General features: G+C 40.5%; 1 protein-coding gene across 1 annotated transcript; it reads right to left on the bottom strand.

Moving 5' to 3' along the window:
- Positions 1–435: 435 nt before the first annotated feature.
- LOC135198428 (probable rRNA-processing protein EBP2 homolog) lies at positions 436–18,067 on the bottom strand. Its single transcript, XM_064225959.1, has 7 exons — positions 17,917–18,067; positions 17,030–17,122; positions 14,634–14,741; positions 4,987–5,217; positions 3,594–3,758; positions 3,069–3,157; positions 436–758 (listed from the first exon to the last, which is right to left on the bottom strand). The coding sequence occupies exons 1-7, from the start codon at positions 18,007–18,009 to the stop codon at positions 563–565; spliced, it is 975 nt and encodes a 324-aa protein (XP_064082029.1). The 5' UTR covers positions 18,010–18,067; the 3' UTR covers positions 436–562.
- Between the last annotated feature and the right edge of the window lie 7,996 nt (positions 18,068–26,063).

Below are 26,063 nucleotides of genomic sequence, written 5' to 3' on the forward strand. Positions count from 1 at the left end.
AGTAATGTGACTACTTTTTACGGAACACTATAATAGTTTTTTGTGTTTAACTTACTGACATAGGCTAGGAAGTTCTGTATGAAGTCACCCACTTTTCTTCAGTAAACACAAGTAGAATTTAAAACTGATAACTACATTCAAAATCTTCAAGAGGCATTAATTTACAATACACTGTCTTTGCGCTTACAAGTCATACAAATAATACTTATGGTAAGTTTTTGGCAGTATTAGACATCCGTTTAAAACTACTGGGGGACATTAATTTTAGTCAAGTGTAATGATGAATATTGTCAATATGAATAATTACTGTGATGAGAGTTATAGTGCTATCCGTGCTCAGTAAATGGTAAGATTTGATACTGTGTTCAAAACTTGAATAACCTACATTCACCACAAAATCCAATGGTCAAAACAGAGGAAGAGTAAAAGTAGTGATAATGATTCCTTTTTAATCTAACAAGTCATTTTTCTCTTGCTTCCATAAACAGGGGCAAAACAAACAATACACTTCATATAAAACATATAATCAAGATTCTGACTTAGTTCTCAAAAGTTTTCCAGTTTACTTTCTCCTGCTTCTACTACCTTTGTTTTTCATAGTGTTCCTCCTCATTTTCCCAGGTCTCATTTCTCTCTTCTTCTTCCCACTACGAGGGATGAATTTGTTCTTGTTACGACCTTTCTTTGAAGGGCCTTCATCTATATCAGCCGCACAATTTCGTTTGGTATAGCGATTCTTTCCAAAAGGATACTTTTTCCTGTAAATAAAAATTAAAACATTTCACTAAAAGTTACAGTAAAGTTCAAAATTGCATTTCAACTTAAAACTGACTTCAATAAAATAAACTTTTCTTTATGAATTGTAGTCAAGAAAATATATTGAGCCAATAACTGACATTGGTTTACTCACAGAATATGGTATGGTGTGAGACAAATATTGATTACCCTGTATTCTAATCAACTACCGTTTCATCCATAAATACAAATCATTATACTATGTAATACCAATTGCATTTGTCTGGGGAGAGGGACACTTGGCAAAGCAACAACTACAATAAAACATTTGGTAAGGGAGCCACTCCACCTACCATAGCTCTTATTTTTCCCTTCTAGGGAATAGATATATAGAAATCAAAATGACAAGGATGAGTTTCCTATGCAGAGCAAAGTTTTCATGAATAAACCACAGCTTTACTAAACCAGAATAATTATTTAAGGAAGCAACTGATCAGTGAGCTCTTAAGCAGCATGAACTGTACATAAAAGTAGGAATTACTGTCATGATAGTCAGTGTATAAAACTGATTCATGGTCAGAGTATGGAGGAAAGATTGTGCTGTAGATGAGGATTTGGGGAAGAAAAAAAAAAATGAAATCTCAAAGGTTGAGATGATTTGGATATGTGATGAAAAGGAATAAGAAACCATTAGTCAAGAAACTACTGGTCAAGATCAGGCAAAAAGTGCACTACACAAAAGAATCTCATTCTATCTGACTATAATTGTGGAAACAACTGATATAAAATTATTTAGCTGGTCACTTCAACTAGTTATAGCTGGTCAATTTAACTCGGTATACATATCATTTCTGGTATAATTCTTAAATTTGTCTTTTGAGCTAATGATCACAGCCACTGTTAATCCTTCTAGCATCATCAGTCTTTTTGGAGTATCAAAACTCTCTCACTGGATATTTTGCAATCCTGAGCATCTCCTGTGTCACTGCAACATTCAATACAAGGGAATGAGTTCATCTCTAGACCTTCTACCACATCAAACAAATGACCAGTTCCCTAACTACCCTTTCCTTTCCTTAATTTCCAGCCACCTTAAGCATTGTTTTACTTAAAACTTATTTTCATTCCTCTTTTTTCCAAATTCCACTTTACTTCTTTACCTTAACATTTCTACCACCTCTTTCTCTGATTATGCAGATAACAATGGGTCATCTGCATATAGCAATTCCAATGGATCTACCTTTCTACAGTTCTTAATCCCTTAGTAGATTCCTCCATTACTACAACAAGCAAATGATGCACCTGATCCTAGATAAACACCAAAAAAAATGCATTTGTTTCTATGGGGATACAAACCAATGCCTTTGTTGTGGAGACTTAATATTATTTAGGAGAGGGGATAGTCCCTGCAACTGACTGGAGGTGGATACCACCTAGAAAATCCATGTTCCTAGTTGCTAATGCAATCAGGATGACATGACAGAGTAGTAACCCATGGGCTAGAATGAATTATGTATATTCAAGAAAGTGTAAGGAGAACAAGGACATCTCCCATAAGAAATTTAATGTCAGCTGGCAACTTATAAAGTCTATCAACCAATCAACAAAGTAGAGAATAAACTACACCCAATCTTTTTGCCAAAAGGCGCAAAATATGACCTTCACCATGGCATACCCTTGTTTCCAGTTCACATCAAGATCAGCACACATAAGGAAACCTTCCACATAAAATCCAATGGTTTGTAGCCATGTAGGGACAATTTCCAAATTCTAAATGGATGGGGGAAAGTAAATTTCCTGGTTAATAAATCTAGATCTGTTCCAGCTAAGAAGTTTACCCATACCACTGAACCAAAATGCCTTACTTTCATATGGCTGCCCCTCATCAGCAGTGATTGAATAGGGTTCTACTTTACTGTTTAACATCAATGACAAATTCAGATTTTTTATCTTTTACTTCAGAAAGCCAATACATGTATCCCCTTTTAACCTCGAGATCAAAATCTGCATTAACCTGAACAATAAGTGATAACCTTTTATTTCTGCAGGAGTTTCATGAATATCATCACTCTCCAATGAGTGAACATACATTTGGAGCAATTCTAAAAGGGAACCGTCTTGCAAACCATGCTCTCTAAAATAGTAAGCTTTAAATAATAAAAAGTTATGAACAAAGATCATACAAAATATATTATCCATTAAAAAGCAATACTAGTTGAACAAAAAACTGAGTTCTGTGCTTGAAAAAGTTTACCATTTATGAGTGTATGTGACAGTTATTTGTGCCATCAGAGACATAACAAAAAGCCAAAAACAAAACAAAAGTTACTTACTTCACTTTGGACTTTGATTTTCCACCACCTTGCCTGGGATTGTTTTCCTTGTCTTCTTTTGGCAGGAAATCTAAGCTGTCAATCTTGCCCTACAAAATAAATAAAACCAGAGTATTATACACAACAAGAACATTTCACAGAACAAACAACTTGAGAAAACATTTAGTTATCAAATTTCAGTAATTTAAGTGCTCTAAACTTGTTACTGAGTACTAAATCAAATTGAAAAGACTAAAATTGGAGACAATTCCAAGCTTTAATACTATTTTTATAGGAAACAGAATGCTCAGCATTCAAGGTTAATCATACATGTACAAAAAAAAGATACTCCTCATTCCTAATCAAGCAATACTTCATTTTAAGGAATATTCAGGAAGTAGAATGGCTTGTGAAATGTGTACATCTTCTAAGCAATTTTTCATTGTTTTTTTTTTAGATCAACTTATGAGTAGGCCTGTTAACTATACTTACAAAAAGATTAACTGATAAAAAACAATCACTTGAAAACAGTGTTGCTATTTTTACCTTTCTGTATTTGTTAAGTTTGTCTATCATTTCTTTCTTCTCTTTGATCTTCTTCTGCTCCACTTCAATTTGTACTCGTTTTCCATATTTCTTAATATCTCTGATCTTCTTCACTCTTTCACTGAGTTCCAGGCCCTTCTGCTTCTTCATTAATCTGTTGCGGATCTGTGTATGAGAAATTTGCTAATGAATCCTTACAAATGCCCTTAAAGTGTTAGATAAAATACATACCAAGTTTCCATAACACTCAAAAAAATAATAGGTCTTCCCGAATGCTATTGAAGGTGATCTGACTCAATGTGGTTACTATAGAGGCATTACATTTTCATCAATCATAATGACAATATTTTGTAAGGCTGCAGAAAAATGACATGGATCTAGAAAAGGCTGGAGTTGCACAGATCATATATTTATGTAGCAGTGAATAAAATTTAAAAATCAACTTTTGATAGCTTTTGTTGATTACAAGAAGGTACATGACAGCATCCAAAGACCAATACTACTATGTTAGGTCTTGCATGACTATGGCATTCCCATTATGTAAAGCTAACAAAAATTATTCCTGAATGAAGCAGATGCAAGGTTGATGTTGATGGGATCCTATCAAATTAACTTGATTGAAAATGTTTTTTCACCTTTGCTGTTTGCCCTTCTTATAGATTTTATGATGACAGTTGTTGGAGATGGAATAGAAGATTTAGATGGGAGTAACAATAAGAACTTGACAGACTAATAATAAAGAGATACTGCTTTGTTAATCAGCAAACCACCACTTGATCTCAAAACTTGCCTAATAAAATACATGATATAGTATCTAGCAGGATGTTTCGAAATAAATCTAAGAAAATCAGAAATAATGTGGACAGAGTATGCACACAGGGACACAAGAAATCAAACCTACTTAACACTCCAGATTTCTCAAAAATAAGGTATGTATGGGTATATCAGCAAGTTTTCCCCACATGGTCTGCAAATTAAGACACTTTAGGCTTGGAAACTAAAACTTATCAGCTAAATGGAATGGAATGGAATTTGAAATTTATGCCAAAAGCCATTGAGTGCTATAAAGGAAAAGGAAAGTAAAGAGTGTTTAAGGGTTGTAAAAGGAGAAAAACCTTAATAGTTCCCCTAAGAAACAATTGTTAGGAGTGTGTGGAAAGTAATATGGAAAACAGAAAATATGAATGGAAGTACAGTAAAATGAATTAAATGGGTTGAAGCGAGTGCCAAAGGGATACTACAAAGAACCTAAAGTAATGCCTACAGTGCAATACACAAAGTGCACTGGCAGCACTACTACCTACAGAGATTATCTGATAAATGAAAATCAGTAAGATAAAGGTGTTATTCTGTACACAAAATAACCTGTTTTTGAAAGGGCGTATAAACATACCTTTTGCATATGATCATCACTTTTTGCCATTTCTGCAAAATAATCCTCCGGTCGCATAGTGGGTAACCCCAGTTCCTTCAGTCGCTTGTAACCTTCGAGTACAGCTGCCTGAGCCTGCCTATAAAATGTCATTTCCCGCTTGAAGTCATTGTGAAGGGGATCTTCATCTACGTCGAAGTTTTTTGCTTTGTTTCTCATGACCTTCTCTCTGTTCTGTGCGTGCTCTTGGATCTGGAAAGAACATTACACTCACTACAAAGTTCTTTTTTCCTTATTTTTTTGAATCAGTAAAAAGTATGAAAAACCCTGGTACAAAATCTCTACAAGTAGCTAACGTACTGTACTTCAAGTGAACTTCTATATTATTTTACTTACAATAAGAACAACTATTTAATTCAAATATGAACAACTAAAAGTTATTCAATATAATGTAATCTTTCTTGAAAGATAATGTACTCTAATGGATTCTATATAGTCCATATGACAATTTCCAACACTAAAATGAAGAATAGTATTAATATAGTAGTTGGCCTTTGGTATTCCTGGGGATGTGACCACAACCCCTGGGAATAGCTAAAACCGGCGAATACTTAAAAACACTCTAAAAATGCTTAGAACTGCCTACTTTAATAGTTCAAACACAAAACAAAACCTCTAAAAATACTTGTACCTGAATATTTTAATAGTTGTATCACAAGAAGCGCATTTAGTCATGAAAATACGAAAATACAGTACTAACTTACATTTCTAGTTGAAAAATACTGTGAATAGGCGAATTTTCCGTGAATAATGTGTACATGTTCCACAGAGAAATCTGTGAATTGAGAGAATGCGCATAGTGGAGGCTGACTGTAATCCATAATTATTTTCTCTTCATCTTATTTACATACAAGTACCACTTTTCAACTTTCTTATAACCCTTAATAAATAACCTAACAATGGATCCAAAAGTATGCAAGGATTTCTGTTACTTAAAATTTTCAATATTATCATAGAAAATTTACTATATAAATATCATGTTAACAAAAAACTACCAGGGTACGAAAAACAATTCATAAGAGGCTTTTATGTAAAGTACACTGTTCACCTTGATTCCACTTTTTAAGTTGGGTTATTCTATGCTTCAGTTATACAAGTAATCAGGATGCTTTTTAAAATATCTATTCATATCCATGCTCACATTTCACCTCTAATTCAAGTTTTCTCTGTTCTGTTACTCCTTTGTCTATAAGAAATATATATATATGTCTTCAGATTCAACAAAAATTTAGCTCATTTTGGTTAGTTTTCATTGTAGACCGCTATTAGGTTAACGTAAAATTATTATTATTTCTTTTGTTGATTTAAATCAGCCTTGTTTACTTTTTTGTTACTTTTAAGTTAAATTTTTGCTGAGTATGTTTACTCTTGTGTTACTGTAAGTTAAGTGGCTTTACGATTGTTTCAGTGTTTTTGCGCCTCCTCCTCCTCTTTTGTGTATTAGTGAACTATCGTTTTAACGATTGTTATTCTTTTGCTTTTGAGTGTTTATAAACACTGGGAAGGTGATGAGTGGACATGGTCGACCGGTCAACAGGAGTTCGGGTCTTGACAAGCTCTCACCAGTACTGTTTTCCCGTCGCAGCATTTATTTTGATTTGGAGGACGACTTTGGATAATTACCTTTTGGACCACGCACTTGGATATTTCCCTCACGGATTTTGGAAGACGCATATATACGTCTGTTGAGTGTGTCCCTGGATCACGGCTTTTCTCGCGCAGGTGTTGTTGTCACCTGCGACCTTCACACTGCTGTTGAGAGTTTAGCAGACGCTCTGTCATCTGCGACCGCTGTTTCTGCCCCTTTTTTCCCGTCTGAGGATTTTGACGGAAAACCTGTGTCATCGCTGTATCCCGGCACTGGAATCTGGATTTACCTGCCGTGTCATCTTCGTCCAGCTGTTATACGGGAGTGAGAGCTACTTGACTCGTGAGGTGGCTAGTAGGGAGTCTGTCGCCAGGTAAGACGTACTATCGTTCCTACTCGTATCGGGAGATGTGTTGCCCTTCAGTACCTGGCGTACAGTATTTGCCCTTCCGTTAGCAGCTTGATGAACTGATCACGGCCCTGAGTTCAACTCCTCTTCTGGAATTTCACTTAAGGTGAAATTATATATTTTTGCCAATTTTCATTATTCATAAATATATATATGTATGGTTACATGTATATATTGTCATAGTTTATTGTATGTTGGTATTTAGTGGACTGAGTTCCACATTGCTTAGCTTGGTGTTATAGGTAGGAATATTAAGGTTTTTCCTTGTTTTCATCTCCTACTTCTTTCTATCTTATTATTATTAGGTTATTGGTGATTTTGGCTAGCCTTATTTTGGATCCAACTTGTTATATATTAAGTATGTTTTCTCTCTTGAAATTTTCTCTTGTTTAGGGCTTAGTTTATTAGCTTTAGGTTTTCTTGTGAGTTCCCGAGAACCAGGTATTTGTTCTCTTGAATATTCTGTACAATTAAGTGTATTTTATCTCACAAGGTTGATTTAAGTCATTGTTCTAGTTTATAATAAATATTGTTAAGTTTTCTTGAGTTTCTGTTTCCGTCCTTCCTTGTCACTGAGGTACATGTACTGACTGCAATCCTTGAGAATATAAAGACCTTAAAAGAACCTGTACTGCAACCTGGGAGGTTGTAACAGTTGGCGACCGTGACAGGATTGCACTCGGGTGTACTCAGTGTTTTGGTTGGCGGAACAGCGCTCGGTGGATTTACCAGTATTTGTTGCTGTTTAGTGTATTGCCTTACTCCCCCTTTAATTTTGGAACCATGGAAGAATTTATTTTTGATCCAGCTGAGTTTTTGGGGTCGGCAGATTGCCTTAGGCATCTTCCTGTATTGAGTAAAGAGTATTTGGTGAGTTGTGCTCGCTGGTTAGGTGTCCCACTTAGGGCTGCGAACACTAGGGCCCAGTTGGTGAATAGCTATAAAAAGTAAGGTAGCTCAAGGTATGGCTGAAGGAGAGAATTTAGCTAGGGATTTTGTCAGTGTTGGTGATAGTGACTCAGAACGAGAGGGTAGTGTGATTGAGGATGTTAGTGTGAATCCAGGTCTTTCTTTGTTTGAAGATCCTCCTCGTACTGGAACAATTTTTGAAGGGCAGGCTAATTTGCAATTTAAAGCTAATGTGTCCACTAACCCATTTTTAGTAGAAAACCCTGTCCCAGTGAATGTAGCCCCAGCACAGCCTGTAGTGTCCCAGGAGGACAGTGAATATAGTTTAATTTGTAAGAGGATAGAGTTAATGAAGCTCGAGTTTGAAGAGAACGAGAGGGTGAGGCGGCATAAGCTAGAGATGGCCAATGTAAATTTGGAGTTGGCTAGGTTACAAGGTTCTCCTAATAGATAAGTACTCCTGTGGACCATCTCCTGATAAAATTTAATATAGGGGCAGCTCTGAAGTTGGTTCCTGTATTTGATGAAGAGAAATGTGCCTGAATTTTTTTAAGGCTTTTGAACGGGTAGCTACCAGAATTGTCTTGGCCCACCGAGATGTGGACAGTCCTAATTCAGTGTAGGCTGGTGGGCAAGGCAATCCGGGTGTATAATTCTTTGGAGGAGGGTGTAGCCCGTGATTATAATAAAGTGAAGGCGTTAGTCCTCAAGGCCTATGACCTTGTCCCTGAGGCCTATCGCCTAAAATTTAGGAATTTTGTTAAGCACCCTGCTCTTTCATTTGTAGAATTTGCTAGGCTCAAGGAAGAGCAGTTTGATGATTGGCTAAAGAGCCGACAGGTGGCCTCTTTCTCCTCCTTAAGGGAATTAATGCTGTTGGAGGAATTTAAGAAACATTGTAGCAAGGAACTGAGAATATATTTAGAGGAAGTAAAAGCTGCCAGTATAAGTAAGTCGGCTCAGATTGCTGATGAGTTCATCTTGACCCATCGAGCTGGGTCTAGTAATTTTAGTTCCCAGGTAACAAATTTCCAGCCTGCTAGGCCAAATAATTTTAATATGAAATCTCGTAATGTTGGAGATACTAGGGTAAAGCATTCAGGAGTCCCAACTTATTCTAAGTAATGAGAATGGTCAGGGAAAAGTCTCAAGTGGTGGGCACACTAGAGTCTTTTCCCAAAAAACCGGTTTGATATCTGGTAATGTGAGTAGAGGTAGTGGGACCTGCTTTTGGTGCAATAAGCCCGGGCATTATCAGTCTCAGTGTAATGCCAGAAGGAGGTATCTCCAGAGAAATGGTAACAATGTTGACAACCCTATATCTTTAATTACAAACAAGGCTACTCCTACTAATCTCAAGGTTGATAATCCATCAGTGATTGATAGTGGTAATATGATTAATGGTGATGACGGTAATGTGAATTCAACTGGTGGTAGACAATCATGACTCTATGATAAATATATCTGGCCTGGTAGACTGGTTACTGATTCAGGAGTACTTAAGGTGAAATTTTTGCGAGACACAGGGTCTGCTCGGTCATTAGTGTTAAAAGAATCATTAAATGGTTTAGTTAACTATTCAGGAATTATGTGGTTCTGGGAGGGTTCCCGAACACGTGGTTTCAGCTCCTTTGGTAGAAGTCGAGTTATCCTTCTGGGTATAATAAGTAACGAGTGGCTGTGTGGAGAGTTCTCCCCATTCCAGGTATTGATGGTATTTTAGGAAATGACATGTTAGACCATAAGGGTCTGGAATTATTCCTATTTGACTATGGATGCTTGTCCCGTGGCTGTGACGACCCGGGCATCTGCTAAGGCAGCTAATTTGATAAATGATGATGACTTAGATTTAAGTAGTTTAGAAGTAGAGTTAGAAAGGCCTGGGCCAGTAGATAGTCCAAGTAGTGTTAGTGATATCTTGCAACCTGATTGGGACCGTTTCACGTTTATTGAGGCTCAGAAACAAGAGTTTGATTTTGAGTTGGGTGACACAGCTGATTTAACTAAACCAAGGTTTTGTGTAATAAAAGGTTTGTTATACAGAGTTAGTCGCCCATCTACACATGATCTGAACGAGACTTCTCGAGTGGAACAAATTGTGGTTCCCTCACAATTTAGGGAGTCTGTTTTGAGGTTGTCACATGATGATTCTTTTTCTGGTCACTTTGGAGTATTTAAGACTTTCAAGAGGTTGGCAAAATGTTTTTGGTGGCCAGGATTAAAATTATCAGTGAAACAATTTGTTAGTAACTGTGAGGTTTGTCAGGTGATGGGAAAACCCAATCAAGTAATCCCTAAAGCACCTTTAAATCCAATTCCTGCAATTGGGGAACCTTTTGTAGAATTGGTAATAGATGTGGTAGGGCCTTTGCCCAGAACAAAGACTGGGTTTACTCATCTCCTGACGATTATGGACAGGGCTTCCAGATTTCCTGAGGCATTCCCAATGAAAAAGATTACCTCCAGAGCAGTATTTGAGAAGCTCATTGAATTTTTCTCCAGATATGGACTCCCTCGTAAAATTCAGACCGACTGTGGGACGAATTTTATGAGTACGGTATTTAGGGGTAAGTGTGCTGAACTGGCCGTTCAAAGCACACCTTACCAGCGTACCTTATCATCCAGAGAGTCAGGGTGTGGTGGAAAGATTCCACCAGACACTTAAATCAGTGTTAAAGAAATACTGCTATGAACAAGGAGAGGATTGGGAAAAAGGGCTTCCCTTTGCTCTCTTTGCTATAAGGAACCATCCGAATTCATCTACAGGTGTAGCTCCCTTCGAACTGGTGTTTGGACACAGGGTACGTGGTCCGTTGGAAATTTTCCACGAATTGCTTGCATCTGGTCAGAAGGGAGAAATTAATGTGGTGGAATTTGTAGAGAATTTACGGAAGAAATTAGCCATTGCATGGAAATTTGCTAGAGAAAATTTGGCTTCCTCCCAAACAGTCATGAAATCAAATTTTGATAGGAAAACCAAGGTGCGGTCGTTTGAGCCTGGGGAATTAGTATTGGTGTTGAGTACAGACTCAGACAATTTCCTCGAACCAAGGTATAAGGGGCCCTGGAAGGTTTTGAGAAAATTGTCTGAGGTGAATTATGAAATTGAAGCCCCCGGGACCAAACGAAAGTGCCGGGTCTTTCATATTAATAGATTAAAATCTTATATTTCATGTGGTAGAGATCCTTTAGCTATTGTATATGAGCCTGTGTCTATGGTTGTAGAGCCTCCAGAGGATAACTTTGAGGATTTAATTGGTCAGGTGTCTTCTGATGCTCTCTTTAATAATATTCAAAATCTAGAGGTTTTGAAAGGAGGTTGGACCATCTGGAAGTTACCCAGAAAAGGGACATTATTATTTAATCTGTTCTTTTCCAGAAGTATTTCAGAGTTCGCCAGGTAGGACGAGGTTGCTCAGCATGATGTGGATGTGGGCAGTGCTTCCCCCGTAAAGCAGAGTCCTTATCGACTAAATCCAGTGAAGAGGGACATAGTCGAGGAGGAAATAAAGTATATGCTGGAGCATGACCTAATCCAACCTTCGATAAGTCCTTGGAGCTCTCCGATTGTTCTGGTCAAGAAGTCTGATGGGAAGTACCGTATGTGTGTGGATTACCGTAAGGTTAATGCCATTACTAAAAATGACTCCTTTCCTTTGCCCCGCATTGATGAACTGTCTCGATCAGATAGGGTCTGCAAAATTTATTACCAAGTTGGATCTGTTGAAAGGATATTGGCAAGTGCCCCTGTCTGATCGAGCCAGGGAAATTTCTGCTTTTGTAAACTCCCTTTGGACTTTACAAATGTAAAGTAATGCCTTTTGGGATGAAGAATGCTGCATGTACCTTTCAGCGGCTTATGAACAGTCATATTTGTGGTTTGGAAGGCACTGAAATTTATATTGATGATCTAGTTGTTCACAGCAATGATTGGCGAACTCATGGTAAGGTTGAGAAAAGTGTTTGAAGCTTTGAGGGCCGCCGGTCTTGTTGTGAACTTGGGCAAGTGTGAATTTGGCAAGGCCAAAGTATGTTATTTGGGTCATGAGGTTGGTTTGGGACAGGTAGCCCCTAAACAAGCCAATCTCGAGGCCATTGTAAATTTGAAGAGGCCGTGCAATGTCAGAGAAGTTCGGAGAGTTCTCGGCATGACGGGCTATTATAGGCGGTTTGTCCGAAACTTCTCGGACATTGCTCAGCCGCTTACTAAGCTATTAGAAAAAGGACAGAAATTTGTGTGGTCTCCTCAATGTGAAGAGTCTTTTATTAAACTTAACTGGTGTTGGTGTCAAACCCAATATTAATGTCTCCTGATTTTCAGAAACCTTTCATTATTGCGGTGGATGCCAGAGATGTAGGCATTGGGGGTGTCCTCTTTCAGAGAAATGGGGCTGGAGAGGTTTGTCCTGTGTCTTACTTCAGCCGTAAGTTATTGGCAGCGGAGAAAAGTTACTCCACTATCGAGAAGGAGGCCTTGGCCTTGGTTCGCACTCTGCTACATTTTAAACCTTATGTTACTAATTTCTCTTTCCCTATAGAGATTTGGACTGACCACAATCCTCTAGTGTTCATCGAACGGATGAAAGGATCCAACCAGAGGATTTTAAGGTGGGCTCTGCAGTTGCAGGAATTCTCTCTGGTTATCAAACATATTAAGGGATCTGAGAACCGTATTCCTGATGCCCATTCTCGTATGTAATCTTGGCTTTTGTCCCTCCCTCGCCCTTCTCGTGTCTTCATTGGGTTTGTATTAAAACTATTATTGCATAGTAAAATATGATGGCAAGCATGTGTGTGAGTATGAGTGAGTCTTTATCTTAGGGTTTAGTTTAGATGTAGGTTTGGTCAAGTGCATTGTTTTGTATGTTCAACCTCGGTAAGGTCTATCAGTTTTTGTTGTTTTGGTACTCGTTCGAGTCTTGGTTTATCCTTCTTTAAGGTGCCCTATTGGCTGGTTTGGTAAGTTTTTCTTCTATGCTTCTTTTGTCATGTGTACTGTAATAATATTTATAACCTTTATTTTTCAGGGTTGTTTAAATATTTATCTTGATCTGGTTTTGTATCTCTATAATATTATGTTAATTCCTTTTCATTTCAGCATTCTTACAGTATTTAAAAAAAATGTATTCTATGTGAATAATTTTTTTTTGTTTTGGGGGAGGAAGGTATTAGGTTAACGTAAAATTATTATTATTCTTTTGTTGATTTAAATCAGCCTTGTTTACTTTTTTGTTTACTTTTAAGTTAAATTTTTGCTGAGTATGTTTACTCTTGTGTTAACGTAAGTTAAGTGGCTTTACGATTGTTTCAGTGTTTTTGCGCCTCCTCCTCCTCTTTTGTGTATTAGTGAACTATCGTTTAACGATTGTTATTCTTTTGCTTTTGAGTGTTTATAAACACTGGGAAGGTGATGAGTGGACATGGTCGACCGGTCAACAGGAGTTCGGGTCTTGACAAGCTCTCACCAGTACTGTTTTCCCGTCGCAGCATTTATTTTGATTTGGAGGACGACTTTGGATAATTACCTTTTGGACCACGCACTTGGATATTTCCCTCACGGATTTTGGAAGACGCATATATACGTCTGTTGAGTGTGTCCCTGGATCACGGCTTTTTCTCGCGCAGGTGTTGTTGTCACCTGCGACCTTCACACTGCTGTTGAGAGTTTAGCAGACGCTCTGTCATCTGCGACCGCTGTTTCTGCCCCTTTTTCCCGTCTGAGGATTTTGACGGAAAACCTGTGTCATCGCTGTATCCCGGCACTGGAATCTGGATTTACCTGCCGTGTCATCTTCGTCCAGCTGTTATACGGGAGTGAGAGCTACTTGACTCGTGAGGTGGCTAGTAGGGAGTCTGTCGCCAGGTAAGACGTACTATCGTTCCTCTCGTATCGGGAGATGTGTTGCCCTTCAGTACCTGGCGTACAGTATTTGCCCTTCCGTTAGCAGCTTGATGAACTGATCACGGCCCTGAGTTCAACTCCTCTTCTGGAATTTCACTTAAGGTGAAATTATATATTTTTGCCAATTTTCATTATTCATAAATATATATATGTATGGTTACATGTATATATTGTCATAGTTTATTGTATGTTGGTATTTAGTGGACTGAGTTCCACATTGCTTAGCTTGGTGTTATAGGTAGGAATATTAAGGTTTTCCTTGTTTTCATCTCCTACTTCTTTCTATCTTATTATTATTAGGTTATTGGTGATTTTGGCTAGCCTTATTTTGGATCCAACTTGTTATATATTAAGTATGTTTTCTCTCTTGAAATTTTCTCTTGTTTAGGGCTTAGTTTATTAGCTTTAGGTTTTCTTGTGAGTTCCCGAGAACCAGGTATTTGTTCTCTTGAATATTCTGTACAATTAAGTGTATTTTATCTCACAAGGTTGATTTAAGTCATTGTTCAGTTTATTAATAAATATTGTTAAGTTTTCTTGAGTTTCTGTTTTCCGTCCTTCCTTGTCACTGAGGTACATGTACTGACTGCAATCCTTGATAATATAAAGACCTTAAAAGAACCTGTACTGCAACCTGGGAGGTTGTAACAACCGCTAATAATGTGACTTGACCACCTCTTGTCAATGTATTCCAATTTTACATACTTCTATACAGAGGAATTTCATGTTTCATGCAAATGAAGCAAATATTTATCAATTAAAAAAATAACGAACAAAAAACCAAATTGACATTAACATACCTCAACATTCAGCTCTGGTGCTAAGGCTGCAGCTTCAATACAGATGTCCATTCTTTCTATCCATGGTAAATCAAGCCTAAACTCTGCTAACTTATTTTTCAAACCATTCTGTTGACAAAATAACACCATGATACATTATCAAAGCTGTCGCATTAATTCCTTAACATTTAACATTTTTAAAATTCACTTTGTTTCCTCTAATGAACCCATTCATCATAGAGAGCCTTACTCTTTGCTGGACAACTCAATAACACCAACTTGAAAGATCTTACGGGGAAAAAAACCTTACTGGCATGACCAGCTCATTCCCACTGGCTTGGAAGAGGCAGCATCACTCATCCACATGACTTATGTGAAGATGGTTATGCTACTCTACTTCCAAGGATTACAGCTATTTTTTCCAATTATTGGGATATGTCATTCATTTATCTTTAATCGCATATTTGTTCCATTCATTTTACTTCACTTAGATCTGTTGTGCTTAGTGTTTTTTTTATTCAACTCATATCTTCATTCATTATGAATGACTGTTTGTTTGCTAAGCGAATATTTTACCACTTAGGCCGGTTCACGGTAACAATTACCTTCCGCTGTCTCAACTGTTCATTTCTAAATATTTTGAATGATCAAGTCTTCAGATATTTTGTATTTTCAACAGTGAATTGTATACTTCTCATTACTTGTTTAGTGTTGGGGAATTACATTACAGGCAATCACCGGGTTACGACGGGGGTTCCGTTCTTGAGACTCTTAAGCCGAAAATCGTCGTAAGCCGGTACATTGTCAAAAATCCTAAAAAACCTTATTTTTAATGCTTTGGGTGCATTAAAATCTATGTAAACTGCATTCTTATTGCATTTTTTATAAAAAAAAAAACTTCAAATATTGATTATTTTGCATTTTTGGAGTCATATTTCTTCTGTCAGATCAGCGTTGTAGGCGCCATGACCCTGGAACATGTGTCGTAAACCTGAAAATAATTTATGATAAATATAATTGAAAAGCGTTGTAGGCGCCATAACCCTGGAACATGTGTCGTAAACCTGGAAATAATTTATGATAAATATAATTGAAAAGCGTTGTAACCTCAAAACGTCATAAGCTAAACCCGTCGTAAGCCGGGGACTGCCTGTACCTTAATTATGACTGAATACTTGTGTAGGTGAGGATAGTAGTATGTTTGGTCATTCATTTATGTGAACCATAGACAATAACCAGCACTTCTTGTAGTGTCCAAGGTGTGTGTGTGTGATTGGACCATGGATCAGTGGCACCTCTATGTTTAAAGGTGAGTGTACAACTGTCTGGCCCCCAGTACAAGTTTCTTTTTGCCTGATGAACCTTAGCCCACACTGATTTGGCCCTCATCACCTTCCACTTCCATTTCACATTCACTCCTTGTACTCTTTGGGAGTCATCCTTTCTTTACTGCCCAGACACAAAAAGGTTGCCTGTGTTACATGACCAGTTTCACTTTGATTCGTCCATGCATGAGCTGACCTCAAACTCAAAATCTTCCACTTCAATAACTCTGCTTTCAGTTTTACTGCAAAGTGTCTAATGCTGCTTTCAAGATGTCTGTTGGTTGACTAACATCCAGAGCTGTGGTTTCACCAATGACAAAACTGCTCCTAGGAAAGCCTTTGATCCCAAGTATACAACAACTTCTAACTCACTTGCTCGCATCTGTCTTCATGTAGTATATGACTTTCCAAAGCACTATACAACCTCCATATACTGAAATACTTCCACAAACTAAATTGGCCATGTACTCATCTGTGGCTCGTCCAACAGTTTGTGTGTACATGATCTCTTAATAATAGCAAGAGGTGATAAATCAGGGAAGCACAGCACAGCCACTCTGAGAGCAGTAACACAGTGTCATGTTACATGATGCTTTGCCTTCCACTCCTGTGGAGTGTGGTCTGGCATGTACAGTGCAATTTTTCTTCCTTCAAAATTGATCAAGTTGGTATAACACAAAGCCTTGTGTTCAGTATAGCTATCTACAAGTATAACATAATGGGTCTATAATAATGTGCTTTATTATAAAGTATCATTTTAATAATATGAAAAGTATAGTACTAACATACTGCATCATCTGAACTTTGGATGTATTGACAATCAACTGTCTTTGAACAACAGGAATACCTGACTTGCTATTAAGGACATATTTCATGTAAATATGAGGGTGATTAGACACTATCAAATGAAATTTGTTGTTCTTTCATTCTTTTCTGTTTGTTGCTTCCTCAGTAGCTATGTTTAGTTCTATCTTTTTCCTTGATTTCAAGCATGAAACAGTACATTCATGCACTGTTACCAAAGGCACCAAGTCATGCACAAAATGTATTTCTCTACCAAAATAGTTAACACTTACCAAACGATCAACTTACCACATTATTTGTACATTCTTTTTTTGTTTCTGTTATATTCCTCAAGTCCACAATGCCTGGCTTTAGTTTACCTTTCTGAAACTGTCTCTGGAGCTGCAATAAAGAAACAAATATTGTTAGATATATTACACAGTATAGATTAACACATATTCAACAAAAGAGCACTGGAGCTGTAAATAGCAGTTTCATATGACTTTATATTGAAAATTGTCAAAATTTTACTTTTAAATGTACCATTACATATGAATAACATTTGTATGATGACCACACTAGCTCCTCTCTTCAAAATCTCATGAATGTTATAAAAGAAAATGCCAGTGACTACATAACTATAGCAACATTACATATAAAACTTAATGGAACTTTTTCCAGTTGCAGTAGGCCAATTTTTTCAATATATGGTATTTTGAGTTTATTGGAATTGGTTTATACAATTTAGGCCAAGGGCCAAGCACTAGGACCTGTTAGGTCATTTAGTGCTGAAAGGGAAATTGGGAGTAAAGGTTTGGGAGTTGTAACAGGAGGAAAACCTCGCAGCTGCACAATAAAACGATTGTTAGGAGCAAGTGAAAAGTAAGATTAAACATAGATAATATGAATGGAGGTACAGTAAACAGAATGAAATGTATTACATCTAGGGGCTGAGGGGATACTGCAAAGAACCTTCAGTAATGTCTACAGTGCACCGAGTGAGGTGGTCTGATGGCACTAACCCATACAGGCAATTTTGTGTTCATGAATTCAATTGTTTAGTTATTACAGAACAGCATTAAATCTTCATGGTCTCTTAGACCTTTGTACTAGTCCTTGTTCACTCCTTGCTTGTTTCATAATACAGTACCTGTTTTCCACTCATCATCCCTAATCCTTCTTCACCTCTTACTCACCTCTACATCTGAATCTGAATCTTCAGCAGCTTCTTTTTCATCTATGGTAGTGTACTCTATATCAGAATAATCGCTATCACTGTCCTCAGCCATTGTTGACTCTTTGGCTCACCTGAAAAAACATCACTCTGTTATAATATACTGTACATTATGTTTCCTTAAAAATAAAAATGAATAGTGTACTGCTAAACTACATCACAGAGATACTCATTCCATGAGTTATCTATATTCAGCAAATCAATACTACCACTATTTATTATTATTATTCAGAAGATGAACCCTATTTATATGGAACAAGCCCACAGGGGCCATTGGTTTGAAATTCAAGCTTAAAATGAATATGTTGCTCAGTTGGAAAAAGCAGCAGTAAGTAATAGGAAACACAAAGAAGACACCACTTATTACAAAAGAAATATTAATAAACAAATTAATATATGGATAGTTTATTACATAAACTAAATGTCCACAGATTAAGATAGACAAGGAAAAGAAAGAACATGTTACACTGTCAAATGAATTTAAGAAATAAACTTAACACTAAAAAATATACATGAAATATGTCTTGCAAAAGCAAAGCAATACTAGTAAGGTTGATAACTAACAGAACTGTTACCTGTGTGACCCTGCTTAAAACTGCTTTAGATTGGAGAAAATACATATCACTTATGACCTTTCAAGTCCATTTCCATATTGACAAAGTTTCACCTCCTCTCAATGATAAGACGTGTACTGTACTTTAAGTATAATATCTCTTGGGTCATCAAGAAAATCAATACAGCTGAAGTGACCAAAAATAGCCTCAAAACTAATCTAAAATGGTCACAACTGAGGTTTATTTTTACTTATAGGAAACTGCTCATGTAAAACTATATATTTCATAATTAAATGTAAGTTGTCTGCTGCAGATTTAAAAGAAATTATTATCACACCATTTTGGATGTGTAGTCATTCACTGTCTTCAATATCATCTGCAATGTAATTCAGTGTGGAAATTAAAATAATGACTTTTTCAGTACATTTATGAGGTTATCTTGGTTTTCTTATGACAACATCTCTTTTGCAAGGGTACTACATCTAGATCACAATTGTTAATGTTTACATATAATGTTTTACCATTCCAGTATATGGTTAAACATCACTGGTTCTAACCATTCTGATCATTAGTTTTCCCAAAAACACTTTAACAAAGGAAGATGCAGGTAGCATGCAGAAGGAGTCGTCATGGCTTACTTTGATGGGGGTCCAGGGGGGTGATTTTCCCCTGAGCCAGGTAAAGGCACAATGTCCAAGGTAAGCTTACGTGAAAAATAGGTCTATTCAGGTCATATGGTAAAACTTGAAAGACTACTATAGCAAAGACCAGCCCACTTTGCAACTAAGCCCCGCCTACTGATTACGTCACAACCATTCCTTGAAGCTGATTGGTTGGAAAGTTTAGAAAAGTTGGTTATTCTATGGTTCTTTTCATCTCCATTTATTTTGCAATGGTTGTTTTACCGAACTAAAATACATTGTACTGATTATCAAAATTGAACTTTATATTATCCCCTGAAATAAAATCATAAGGCACATCTAACTAAAAATAGTAAAACACAGGAAAATGTGAATGAAGTCCGAAGTGTTCTGCATTGTCGCAATGTGTTTCGTAAATGAGGTTCACCTGAATATGGAGGTGTCTCTTGCAATACCTGCACTTGAATCGGTGCACTTGAATCACTGTACAATGGTCATTACCGTCTGATATTGTCAAGTGTGTTCACCATTCAAAAGCTAAAGGTAAAAATTTTCTCAGAGCTATGCAGACTGATATTTCATATTGGTTTCAGGAATTTTACTACATTTGCATAGTCTTAAAATCGATTTCATTGGAATCGTTTACAAATTCGGAGGGATGAGAAGCAGTGACTGCACTTTATAAAACCAGAAGATACCTTTGTTTAAAAAAAAGTTACAGTATGATAGGCTGTACAATTCATATTGGATATAAATTGCTGTGAATTTTCTTCAGGACATTAACTCCTTCCAAAATAATAGAATAATAAAAAAATGATGTAGACCTATAAGGTCCTATGTCCTTTTGTTGGTTTATGCAGCTTATGACGTTTGGATTATAGGGGTACCGTATCTTATATTCAGCCATTTCATTGTGGTTCTTGTCGTGGTTATTCTTGTTTTTGTTGGTGCTGTTATGGTGCTTGAAGTGTCTTCAAAAATTTTTCTTATGGTATCCTAACATTACAGAATGAACGTAGAAATTGACAAGTACGCCTATGCCCTGCCATTGCCTCAAAATGACAATTTGTCGAAAATTGCATTTTTCCTAACTATACAAACCTGAGGTCCTTTAACAATAGGAAGGTAACTAGCGGCAGCTGGGACGGTCGTAAGCTTCGAACAAGGGGAGAACGGTAGTTAACTGCTTGTCCGATCGTGCGCGCGCCCGCGCGCCCGAGGTGAAGAATCACTTTTGCTTTAGGCCCATGCAAAAAGTTGCAGAGTGAGGGGTGGCATGAGGTGGGACTATATGTAAAGGACCTCAGGTTTGTATAGTTAGGAAAAATGCAATTTTCGACAAATTGTCATTTGTTCCGATACGTAATACAAACCCTCGGTCCTTTAACAATAGGAAGACTCACTTATTGGTGGGAGGAATCTAAACCCTCGGTCCTTTAACAATAGGAAGACTCACTTATTGGTGGGAGGAATCTGAGTCTTTTTGGTGAACAGACTGGTGTTCGTCCAACCCTGGAGTGCCTCCCTGGTCGTAAGAGCAAGGGAGGGATCCAAACCTCTGTCCGATTGATCGGGGTGTGCACCGCAGGATCAATGGTCAGACGTCTGGGCCAAGTACTAAGAGAGAGGCAAGCGTATCTCTTCGTACCAGCAAGCAAGAACTTGTTCCTGTTTGCAAGAGACAATCATAAAATGATGGGTTTGTCTCAAGTTGGCATCCACTTCCTCCCCCTTGTTGGAGGAAGTGGTGGATATTTACTCCTATCCCTACTGAAAGGGATAGGATGGTGCTCTATTGAGTAGCTTACCTGCATCTCGTCCTTACCCAGCAGGGTGACGACCGTGTCCCTCTACCCAGAGGTAGAGGGAAGAAAAGATGGGAAGAGGAGCCAGTCACACTCTCATTCACTCATCCATTCTTACGGTCACACCAGGACTCGATGCTGTTCAGCCTGCGAGGGTCTGGGTTAACTACACAACGTGTTGAGCAACCACCACGGTTCCCAAGGAAAAAGATCCAAGGAACTTTGGGCAATATCCCGAAGGTAGAAGGAGGTGCATGCGGTCCGGTTGGACCAGGCCCCTGCCTTCACTACCTGCGCCACGGAGAAGTTCTTGCGGAACGCGAGAGAATGATGAAGAGGCGTCCACACTCATCCTGGGTGTCGAGTTTTCTTCAGACAGCTCCGTCACGCCTTCACAGGACAAAGCAGCATAGCCTTTGTATCGGAGGCGGTGAAGTCCATTAGGGAGGGTATTGTGAAGGACTCGAACCAATCGTCAGTTACCGAAGGGTTCTGAGTCTTCGCTACGAAGATCGGTACGAAATCGACGCGTCACAAATCCCCATCCCTTTGTGCTTGACTTCTCAAGAGAAGTCATGCAGTTACCTAAGACGAAAAGAAGGGAATAGTCGTATGACCTATCCCTCTTCTCGACTTTGTTATGTACAGTACTCATACTGACAAGCTATTAAGACGAAGTAATGATTGCTCTGGAACAACCGAAACTAAGTCCACAGCATAGTTCGTAACTGACTCGGGCGCTCTGACAGCTGCCGACTGACTGGTTCGGAATCGGTAGAGGCAAGTTGTCCAAGCATCCGGGTAAGTCACGTGACCTTCGCCCTTTAAAGAGTTATGCTGAGAGACCAAATAAATAATATATTGTTAGTCACGATGCCGGACGGCGCGGTGATGAATTCTCTTAATGCATAACCTCAAAAGGCGAAAGTCAATTGCCTTCAAAAGACCGAGGTCCCTGATGGCAAGAAAAAATCTCATAGACGTTGAATCTCAGCTTAAGGAGAAACAACACTATGTGACGATGAAGACGAAGGTAGGCAATGAATGCAACCTACGTCTTCCAGCTGAATCGAGAGAAGGAATCTCAAGATTCTAAACCTGTGCTTACAAATGACTGAAAACGCTAACCGCCATTTCATTGCTGTCAGGTGTGCAATGAAAGCGGGGCGTTCTTCAGTAATGAAACACAGGGAGAGCCGCCTGAAGAACTGCTTCTCATGGGCTGAACGTTTGGAAGTAGAGCTGGCAGGGGTGGGAGTAGGCGATGTCTTTCAATACATCTGCTAATCCGGGGTGAACAATGAACAATTGCACACCTCCGAATACAAGATATTTTGAGGACAAACTCAGATTCCGCAAAAATCATTCGCATTATCGAGATACGATTTGGGCCTTGCCCCAGCAAGAGACTATTACAGAATTCTGTTACCGTGCGGTAAACAGAAAGATGAGAGTCGAATAGATATCTCTGTTTAAAATTCTCGCAATACCGAAGACGATGAATACTAGCGTCACAGCAGTATATGGTCATTCATGTATGCAGAGAATCCCCGTTAATCAGAGACTTAAGTCCGTGATTGTTTTGGGCAGAGATACGGTTGGTATTCATCAAAAGCAGGTGAGAAGAAAGGACATAGCCAACCACAAAAAAACAAAAACCAAAAAAAAAAAACCGTGCATCTCGAAGCGGCAGCTGGTACTGAAATGCCTCGGGCAATTTCGATACGCAGTAGCTGTCGCTGACTCGTCATCCTGAGTTGCCAAGTAATCCTTTCCACGAAGGAATGCGTTCGGCTAGAACCACCGAGCATAAAAAGATATGCTCGAGCAATTATATTTATGTGAAACGATTTCGGTAAATATAAAAGCTTAAATGGTGTTGTTGTGACAACACCATAAGTATATAAAATTGAAACTGGAAACTCCTGGGAGGTTGCAGGCAACCCCGAGTTGTAGTTCAATTAGAATACTCGTCTAAGTCGCAATCCATAGAGTAACTAGGATATGCGCCTACCCCTCGGACAATTCAACTGCTTAGCAGAATCATGTCGCGAGGTTAATATACGTAGTATATTTGTAGTATTCTGAACAACGATCTCCATCCTAAATTCTTTCCTTCAAGAAAACAAAATAAGGATTGGAGATCGACCACCTTCAATCTCTATCAAAGAGAGTGAAGAAGTCTTCCTCGAAGGAAAGCTTCAATGGTGAACAGAATACTAAGACGATAGTTCAAGCCAAACTGGATATTCCTGTCCGTTCTTCTCTATTCCAGGTTGGTCGCCTACTGTGAGATAGTCTTCTTTCAGCAGCAGTCTTCTTCCCAATGCTAGAAATTCCAGGAATTCGAGCATAGGCGAGGTTCCCGATTATCGTTTTGTAACATATCGGGGATTCTCGTCTCGCTCACTTTGGACCGTGGTCTCGCCTAAGTGTTTTTTGGAGATCGTAAAAAACTCGAACACTGAATGCGCTAGAAATTCCGTAGAATTCTAAGCAGTCTGCGAAACCCCCACCGAATTCGTCAAACGATATCGACTGGTGGTCCTCTCGATTCCCGTAGAAATCGAGAATGGGGCAGGATCCCTCCTCAACGACCGGGGCTTACGTCAGGTAGGACCCGAAGGTCCCCCCAAGGTCCCCCCGGTAGCGCAGTCCCCAACGTGGGATCCTACAGAGAAATCTCTGTAGGATCCCTCCCCTTTCCCTCGTAGCCGTAAGAGAGGAGGTGGAATGGGGGAGGAATTGGATATTCGCCTCGCCTTCCCCAGTGGGAACTAGCAGTTTGGAGAAGAGTAGGAGCAGCCATCGCCTTGCAGCGATGGCCTCTCAGAGTCTGGGAAAACGTATCGTCAGGAGAAACGTTTTCCCGAGGAGGGTTACGAACTCTCACTGTAGGTAAGGGTCTGCCGCCACTGTGAACGTCGTCTGGGTGGGGCTGATCGACACCTGACAGGAGAGCCGATACCGTCCTCCGACTCATTCCAGTCCTCGTCGAGGTCGAAACCTCTCAGGAGGACCGAAGGAGTATTTAAATACGGGTGTCCGAAGACACGTAGAAACGCCGCTGTCGGCAGTAGAGGAGGTGGAAGTAGCTTGATCGACCGGCCAGAAAACTGAGAGAGCCTTCTCGTCCGGAGACGAGAGACTCTGGTTCAAGACAGAATCGGCAAGCTCCGATCGCGGCAAACCCACCGTCGGTTTGGGTTCCCTCTCGGGCCCCAAAACGACTCGAGCAGAGACATGGGCTCTGCTGGTGGGAGCGGCGATCCTTCCCCCAGGTCGTTGTGCTGACGAATCAGTGCAATAACCTGGGCAAAGTTACTCTGAATCTCGGAAGTTACAGCGTCTTGAGGAGTAGGACCGTCCAGTCCCTCCAACAAGAGCAGCTTCCAAGACCCTCCTCCTTCAGAAGAAGGACCAGCAACAGATCCCTGACGGTTGCCTCCAACTCACTTGCGCGTACGTCCTGGTTGGTCCTAAGACCATACCTGGCACGTGCAGCGTCGTGACGGGATCGTGAGCGGCGCATCTCTCACGATCACTCCTATATACCTCGCTCTTCCTGGCGTATGCCGGTGGGAAGTTGAGGTACGGAGAGACAGAACTGACGCTACCCCCTACCCCCCCGACGGCCCCCCCCCCCTCCCCCCCCCTGACGGTCCGCCCTCCAATCACTTGCGCGTACGTCCTGGTTGTCCTAAGACCATACGTGGCACGTGCGCGTCGTGACGGGATCGTGAGCGGCGCACCTCTCACGATCACTAATCCTAGCTACCTCGCTCTTCCCGTGTAAGCCCGAGGAAGTTGAAGGTAGTGGAGAGACAGACCATGACGCTCCAGCACGCTGGCAGGACCAGCGTACGTGGGGGGCTGCAGCTGATCACCAACCCGCGGTGGGGATCGATCTGCAGGCCTGGCCGTGCCGCTCACCTGTGGCGAGCGGCTCGACTGAGCACGTCGACCCCGTGTCCCGTGCGTCAGACGAGCTGCTGCTGGTCACACCGCATCCGCCCGGTCCCTGTGGGAGCGGCGGTCAGGTGACCAGCAGAGCTCGCTTTCGCGGTGAGACCGGTGAGCGTCATCGAAAGGCACGTCAAACAAACCGCTGGTACCAGCCGAGGCTGGTACCGTCGGTCGAGGGGGACGGCCTGGGTGGGGGACCTCTTCCCAGCCTCAACCCCCCCCGTGGCCGGTCAGAGACGTCACGTCCACCCGAGGTACCGGCTTGGTCGCTACGAGAGCGGCCGCTGGCCTGGGCGAGAGTCACCTAGCGGCTCTCGACAGTCTTCTGCTCCGTGCCTCGGTCATGACGCTGAGCGAACTCAGGCGTCTTAACTTTGGCTGCACGGTCACCCGAAGGAGACCGTACACTCGGAACTTCTCGCGGACGAGAAACCGAACCGTACCTGGCTTAGCAGCAGAGCTGCCAAGACCAGGCGAGGGTGTACCAGCGGTAGCCAGCACACCCTTGGTCCCCCGTCTTCTTCTTCTTCTCAGAAGGGGAGACGGGCCCTGTTTCCCGAAGGAAGGAACAGGAGGACCAGCAGAAGAACCCCCCCCGTCACACCGGTGTGAGACGAGTCCTTCGAAGTTCCCGAAGGAGTCTTCTTAGGGGGGAAAACCCGGGTTACCAGCTGGTCGCTGCAAGAGCGGCCGCTGGCCTGGCGAGAGTCACCTGAGCGGTTCTCGCCAGCCTTCTGCTCCGTGCGTGTCTTGGCGCCGAGCGAACTCTGGCGCCGAAACTTTGGCTGCACGGTCTCCCGAGGAGAGCGTACACTCGGGATCTCCGCGAACGACGAGACCGAGCCGGAACCTGGCGTAGCGGCATCGCCGCTAGCACCAGGCGAGGAAGTACCAGTGCTAACCGATACTCCTCTGGTCCCCGTCTATCTCTTCCTTACGGAAGGGGAGACGGGCCCCGCTCCAGAAGGAGCAGGAGGACCACAGAAGGACCCCCCCGTTCCCACCTCGGTGGGACGGGCCCTTAGAAGTTCCCGAAGGAGACTTCTTAGGGGGGGGAGGCAGCCTTCTTCTTCTTCGGCTTATGGGTCTTAGAAGTCGAAGGGAAGAGGCAGCAGCAGACGAAGACGAAGATGACACCTTCCT

This window comes from Macrobrachium nipponense, chromosome 22, assembly GCF_015104395.2.
Source record: "Macrobrachium nipponense isolate FS-2020 chromosome 22, ASM1510439v2, whole genome shotgun sequence".
In the NCBI taxonomy this organism is placed as follows: domain Eukaryota; kingdom Metazoa; phylum Arthropoda; class Malacostraca; order Decapoda; family Palaemonidae; genus Macrobrachium; species Macrobrachium nipponense.